Source organism: Notothenia rossii, assembly GCF_949606895.1.
Source record: "Notothenia rossii genome assembly, chromosome: 9".
NCBI classification, from domain to species: domain Eukaryota; kingdom Metazoa; phylum Chordata; class Actinopteri; order Perciformes; family Nototheniidae; genus Notothenia; species Notothenia rossii.
This window is the reverse complement of record NC_136907.1, coordinates 21709263-21716692: the sequence shown is the minus strand read 5'-3', so window position 1 is coordinate 21716692 and position 7430 is coordinate 21709263. Positions and strand designations below refer to the sequence as shown.

The 7430-nt window shown below is 40.0% G+C and overlaps 1 protein-coding gene across 2 annotated transcripts in view; it reads left to right on the top strand.

The window, feature by feature from the left end:
• The first annotated feature begins 397 nt into the window (after nt 1-397).
• med13a (mediator complex subunit 13a) overlaps nt 398-7430 on the top strand; it is a 90239-nt gene continuing 83206 nt past the window's right edge. Inside the window, exon 1 of one of the 2 annotated variants that reach the window (XM_079649093.1) lies at nt 398-1011. In XM_079649093.1, the coding sequence (XP_079505219.1) occupies nt 946-1011 (66 nt within the window). In that variant the 5' untranslated portion in view covers nt 398-945. Of the gene's footprint in view, nt 1012-7230; nt 7390-7430 lie in introns of those variants that run through there. The other variant, XM_079649094.1, reaches the window with a different exon arrangement.

The following is a 7430-nucleotide window of genomic DNA, read 5'->3' as shown; positions in this document are numbered from 1 at the left end:
CAAAATCGGTTGCTCAGTAGCGCCACTTGCGCTGGCCTGGCGGCAATACCTATCAGTCTTGTGTTATTACAGCCCTCATGACCACGACAGTGTGAAGTTAACATACTGAAACAAGGAACCCCTGATCTGGACTGTCAAAATAAAACGCTTACATGTTGAAGCATCCTTTCATCACATAAGATGCATCAATACCTCAAATATAGTATTACGCATTGAAATACACCTTACAAATTCAACTTTCCTGAATATTATTTCATAGTATTAGGCATAAAATGGAGAACAAAGATGGTATATTTTTACTTTACCGGAAACGTTGTCTACTTTGTGATGTGTGTTGTTCTGTCTCTGGTTAACTTGACAAAGCTTTGACCACGAATGAGCCAATAGGCTGTGGAAGGCAGAGTTGTCCCTGTGGCCGCCATTAAAGAAAGGAATCCATGAATTCAAATGGAAACCAACAGGAACCGAGGCTGAAATAATGACCAAAATAATCGCTAAAATATAGGCCGATGGCAGATTTCGAGAGGCTTCCACAGGATGCATTTCGTTTTTAGACTCATTTTTGCGATGGAGGAATAAGACAGGACGTATTTTTTTTTTTTTTAAGCACAGACCGTTTTAGGGCTAAGGGGGAGGGGGAGAGTTGCTTCTTTGCTCTCCTTTTCTTTTTGTTTTATGAACATTTTTCGCTTCCCCTAATGAGTTTTTACAGTGTGCTTTTGGGATGTCGACATAAAGCCCTCACGGTCTCTTTTATTCGCTTTTAGCTCCGGCAGTGGAACTGCAATAGGAAGGTTGTTGAATTAACTATCCTCCAGCCAAATGTTACAACAAATATTTCTCGTTGATTAGACCTGCACATCTTCTGAAAACAAAAAATAGCAAATTGTTTTCTATTTCCCGGGAAGTGAAATGATGGAGAGTTGGACCTCGCAGTGAAGAAGGATGAGTTCTTGTTATGTACCAAACGGGGCCAGCTTGGAGGATTGCCATTCCAATCTATTCTGTCTGGTAAGAGATTTAAAACTAAAGGAAAGCAGCCATTTTTAACTAGCTGAACAGGGGCTAAGCTAACATTAGCCACACAGGCATCAGTTGATAGGAGCTTAGCTAGGCTTACGGCCCTGTCGAGCTGACATCATTTCAGGGCAACAAGGTATCCCGGTTCGCTAATGTGCTCTTGTTTGAACACTTTGTCACTTAACCCGCTTGTAACCTCCTGTCTATTGGTGTCTCCTCCTGTCACATTTCCATTTCTCCACTTGCAAAGCAAACATTCAAGGTTAACGCCACTGGCTTGTTAATCTTCATTTACTACATTTCTCAGGACAGACACAACAACATATCGCATGTGAGCACGGAAATACATGTTATGCATTTCACTGTCAAAAGCACGGGTGTGTGCCTCAACTTAGTCATTTGTTGTTGCACTTTCTACAACCCCTTGCTCATTATTAACTTGCTATCTCGTTGTCATTACATTTCCACTTTGTTTTTATCAAGTAGTGACCCGTAAAGTAAACACCTTTGGCTTTGCAGCGTTAAGTTGTATCGCTGAGGCTGGGGAACCGCTGAGCATTTACTGTGAAATACTATATGTTTATGCATAACACTGACAACTCCTGGAGTGTCAGTGCACAACTCGCACACCTTGTTTATAAAAGCATGCCCCTTATGTTATGCACAGAAAGCCTTTTTGCAACAAGCATGCAACCAGATTTATTGTGGTGACAGTTATTGTGTTTAAACGTTAATTATTTATGTAATATGTCATCAGCGTGTTTGTCAGAGGCTTAATCTCCTTGGACTTCATTTTCTAGTATTCACACCAACTAGGGCACGGGCCCCAGGGTGATTATATAATCTTTGGCATGCATTCCAGGGCATTACAAACATGAAGGTAACTACATGTCTACACTTTCCTCTACTATAACTACAGTTTAAATTAAGAAAATGTATAAAAGCAACTACCCTTTATCTATCTTATTCATCATACCATGTTGTCATTTGTGGCCAGATCAAGTTTCCCTAAATAATTGTGGTTTTGCTCCTGGAGTTTACACATATTCTTTAAATCCCATGTGGGAGGGTTATTTAGTGCAGTGAAAATCTACTGTGTAGTTCACTATCTTTACTTGCTTATGGAAAGGTGTTGCTGTTGTGTGTAGTTCCTCTTCCTGGCTGGAAAATAATAGTCTGAATGTGTTTGTTGTTGCAGTTAATAGGCTTGTCAGCAAGCTTAACTACTCTTTGACTTGTAGGTGAGCTCAAGAGTGTAATACTACCTCAATGAGCTCCTCTAAACAATCTGCTTGAACAGTTGAAGATGTGTTTTGTCATATGCATGAATGTAACCCTTAAAAAAAGTAGTGTTTTGTTAAAGATTAAATGACTCCTAACCACTTTGTGGTGCAGGGCCAGAAATTAGAGACTGCAAAGTGCATCGATCCTAGATTGATTTGTTAATTTATGCAAAAATAAGTTATTAAAAGAGGATTGCGGGTAGAAATGCATCTATATCAATGCAGCCTTCGAAAGTAGAATAATAACAACGTAGTGAAATACTGCACTGCTTTTTACACAAATTGACACCGTTTGAAAGCTGTCCGCCCACTAAAGGTAACATTTCATTGCAGATAATCCCCACTCTCTCAATACTACTTAGTTGGGTCGATTGTGTGTGCTGAACTCGTAATTACAATGTTTACAACAGCACTTGAAGGCAGCGTTGGATACAGTGGACAGGCGAGGCAGAGGCTGGTGCTGTGCCTGTCTGGCTGACATTTTCCTGCACACTGAGACTAAGCATAACACCACTGCTGCTATGAGTCACTCGCTGAACAGACTCCACTTTGTGGTTTTATGGTGAAAGAATGCCAATACATTGTGGTACTTTTTTCCCTCTTCATTTTTCATTGGATAGTCTCCTCTTTTATTTTAAAGAGGCTGTTTGAAATGAACTTTTCTGCATTTCTATGCATGCTCATATGTAAGCTCTTCATGACACTTGTATTTTGAGCTTCCATGCATTTCAGCACCATTCAACCCTTTTTAAATTAACTCTTGGAAACATTTCGTTTTGTGGAAGCATCCAATACAGTAAATCGCCAAAAGCCTTGTATAAAGTTACTGAAATGAAACTGATCTAATTTGCATTCATTTCAACCAGAAATGCAAACACACATGTGTTGGTTTCACTTTTGCTCCCCGACAGGGTTAACTGAGGGAGAGAGGTGACGGACAGGAAAAGAGACTTGGTGGAGGAGCATCTGTAACATGATTTGAGCAGCTTCACCTGTTGCTTGTCTCATGTCTTGAAAGGCAGTAAGGCAGCTGTTTGAACACAGTGTTTCCCACTGAGTCCCTGAGTGGCCGCAGGGAAGGTGAGCAGCTGGCTATATCAGGGGTCGTAACCATCGAAGTGCATGTCACCTCAGGAAAACTTTCTTCCTTTATCCCGTGCATTTGGCCTTTAGATTCTCTGCTGATGCAGCTGTGTGGTTTTTGTTTTTTGCAAGGAATCAAAAGCTTCTTGAACACTAAGACACAGGCAGGGGGGAAAATGTGTAGATTCATGGTAACGTATCAAGTGTTTGAGGCACCACCTTGTACCGTGCACCAATGTATTTTAAAATGATAGAGCAATTGCAGAAGGCACATTTATCCTTGATAGAGAAGCAGTGTGCCTCTTGGATATTGTTGATGAGGACTTACATGTCCAGTCTTTGACATGGGGCAAATGTAATGTTTATACAGTGTAACAATGTACAACATTTTCTTTATGCTATTTAAATGCAGTGGTCAGTTTTATTTCTGAATGTTATAGATTAGCAGTACATCTTTTCAACTAGAGTGGTTACTTGAAGTAGGCTTTATGAAGTCCTAAAAGGGTTTACAGCATTCAAGTAAAAATCAATGAATGTTATTTGTTGTTAGGATGAAGTGGTAAAATAGGTATTGTGTTGCTACAGTTAATTCAAGATGGATGTTTCTTTCAATGCTTGCAATCAGTCAGTCTCAGTTTCCTGTTTCAAACTCAGTGTTGCTACTTGGCAGTAAAACACAGACTGTCCAGGTGATAATGTGTAAATAGTTACAAAAATAAACGTAGATTGTTTCCACAATGACATTTGGTTTTGTTCTGTTTGTAGAATCCTGCATTACATACACACATTTACAGTTTGTATCACCAGTTATTTCCAATATGAATCTGAAGTGCATATATTTGGCTTGTTTCCTGTGTAAACATAACAGATTTAGCTAGAAGTCTCGAATGAAGAGACGCGCTTCTACAAACATTTCTAAACTTTTTCTCTCAATTAAACTAGACACTTGTTATTAAAATGAAGTCATTCAGCTTTAAAGCGGCTTCAGATCTTCACTTTCTCGCTTTTCTCAAGCATGTGGTTATACTCTATACTTAGTAAGACTATCAACGGACCTACACCCCACAAAAGCTTGTGTAGTCACTTTATAGAGTTTCAGTTTCTCACCACATCCACACTGCATTATGCTCAGCGTCTCACTGTTGAAAAGACTGGAGGTAAAACTGGTTAGCCTTTTTGCTCTCTAGCAACAAAGCAGTGCAGAAGGGAAAAGAGAACTCTAACATATCCACGTTGCACACATTGTCATTTGAAGCACCTTCTTTCTTTCAGATAAAAATGAAAATTGCATAAAAAAAAGCTTGGAAATGGCCAAGTATTGCTCTAATTGAGTGTTTAACACATGATATCAATTTCAACACTGAAGCCCTTGAAAATAAAACTGTTCACATTTCTGTGGTGTGTGAGATGCCACTGCAGTGATCTTTTTTTGCAGTGTAATGATTACAGACGGTAATAAATGAAGCGCCTGTTAATGATAAGATATTGAAAGCAGGGATTTCATTTATAGACTCAAGATAATAAACTCAATACATTCAATAAGGCATTTATCACAGAGTATAATGCTTGTTGAAATCCTTTTATAACAGAGTTGCTGTAGTGAAGGTTTTTTTTGTGCAATTTATTCTAAAGGAGGATTAATAATGTATCGCTCATTAACAGCACAGTAGCCGTATTAATCAGTGTGATAGCGGTGACTGCTGCTACAGTGGTTACGTCTCATAAACCAGATCAAAGTCTGTGTGCCCACAGGATGTGGTCAGCTGGTTCAAGTTGCCCCATGTGTACAGTTGTAGGACAGTACCTGTAGTCAATAACAAGAAGCATGTCAGTGTTTCAAAAACCACCAGTCTGACTGTTAATGAAACTGTTTAGCCTTCTTTTGATCACATGCACACACAATTGCAAGGTTTCCTTATGACTCTGTGTTCCGTTTTGTAAATGATCTGTGCACCAATTACACCTATTTGTCAGCTGAGAGACAATAACTTACAGTAATCCTCACATTTTCATTAGATCGACTAATCAATTAACGGACTAATTGTTTCAGAACAGATTGTAACTGCTTGATTGCTGTACTCACATTTTATTTGCCAGGAGATTGGATAGAGAGCAGTTTACGTTACCCTATAAATCTTTGCTCTTGTAAATGTAACGCTCACATGGAAGATGATACTGTAGGAAATGTTAAGCTTGAGGCCTTTTAACCCTTTCTATCTGAAAGGGTATATAATATGACTGAATGATGCAGATACAACTCAATGCACTCTACCTCCACAGTAAAAGAAATGTCAAGCAATTATGTTGCAACTGTGTCCACTTTACCACTGCATTAAATCTTCCCTCTAAGAGCCATCGCAATGCTCATCTCTTTTGTATTACATGGTCCTTGGTTACAGCTTAAACATAAAAAAAATAAAAGATAAATAAAATTATTTGAGGCACAGCAATGAAGTAATGAAATGGGTAGAAAAGAATAAAAAGTTTTACCGTAACACCAATTTTCATAAGAGTGATGTAATTCAAAGCAACGTAAAAGTACCTTGTCACCCGTTTGATGCCTTTCTGTCTGTCTGTGTGCAGAACATAGTCAAAACATGCTGTGTGCCATCTATGTGGAGGAGAGAGCCAATCTGTAGGATCTTGGCTTCGGAACTGAAGGGTCGCCGGTTCAAGTCCCAATTAGACCAAGTATAGGGTGTGGACTGGGAGTTCACCTCCTGGTCACTGTCGAGGTGTCTAGTGCAACGCACTAAACCCCCAAATGCTGCTGAACTAAGGCAGCCCCTTCTTTCTTGACACCTCTCTCACTGATAGATGTTTATAGATCCTGTTTGTGCATGTGTGTATTTCGGGCCTATGATGTACTGTAAATAACATCAGAGTGAGAATGGAGTTTCCCCTCAGGGATTAATGCCTTCATCTTAATAATATAGGTAGGACACTAAGGAACTTTTTACACCGCGACACACACCATAACATTGGGGCCTACCCATGATCAGTAACATGACTGGGTGGGGGGGGGGGGGGGGTTTACTTGTTAATTCCCTTTACTGTACTGCTTAGGATCTGGTTTCCCAGTTAACCCTCCCACTGCATTGTGTGCACAGATGTTTCCTAGCAAGCTGCAGGTGTAACATAGTGCTTCTCATACTCCAGCAGGAAGAAGCAGCCTAACTGCTGTAGCTCTGTCGCTACACACACACACACACTCTCTCTCTCTCTCTCTCTCTCTCTCTCTCTCTCTCTCTCTCTCTCTCTCTCCCCCCCCCCCCCCCCCACTGTCGGGGCTTATACTCAGCAGCTTCTGAGTTCTTTAGAATTGTTTTTATTGGAGGTCATCATGTTTTGATCATGCATCCCGACAACTGCCGCATTAAATTATGATGACAACCTGGGCTGTTGTATGCGTGCCAGCCATTTTCCCCTTGAGTTAGCGGTGGAGAACAAATCAAACACATGCTTTCTGTTTTATTTATGAGGCACAAAGTGTATACTTAATATATAATTGTGGAATAACCTGCCAGTATGCTGCTGTAGTGTATTACTTACAGGAGTAAAAAATGTAGTCAAACATATTTTTTACCCTCAGGTTTTTTAATTATTTGTTGTCCTGTGTGCTTCTTACTTTTTATTGTATGTTGGAGCAGAGCTATATCACAACAATTAGATTATATTTTCTTTGATCCAGAGAAGGAAATGATTTAGTTAAGTCAGCAGCAGGTTAACAAGGCATTGCACTTGAGTCACAAATACACTTTAACCTGCTTCTTTTAACAAAATATCTTTCCAATTTGTGATCAATAAAGTTCATTTAATTCAATATTCCTAATGCTCACTAACCTGTTGTTTTGATCCAGCTCTGCTCCAGCTGGCGCCATACAATGTTCTGTTTTGACAGACCCCCAACAGCCCACCCCCAGCATCACAACTAACACCACAAATCTCCCAGCTTATCCCTAGCCAGGAGAAAGACCACCGCTTCGCTTTGCCATAACCACGGGTAATCACTTGTTCAGGCTCAGCGCCTCTGCACTCGAGTTA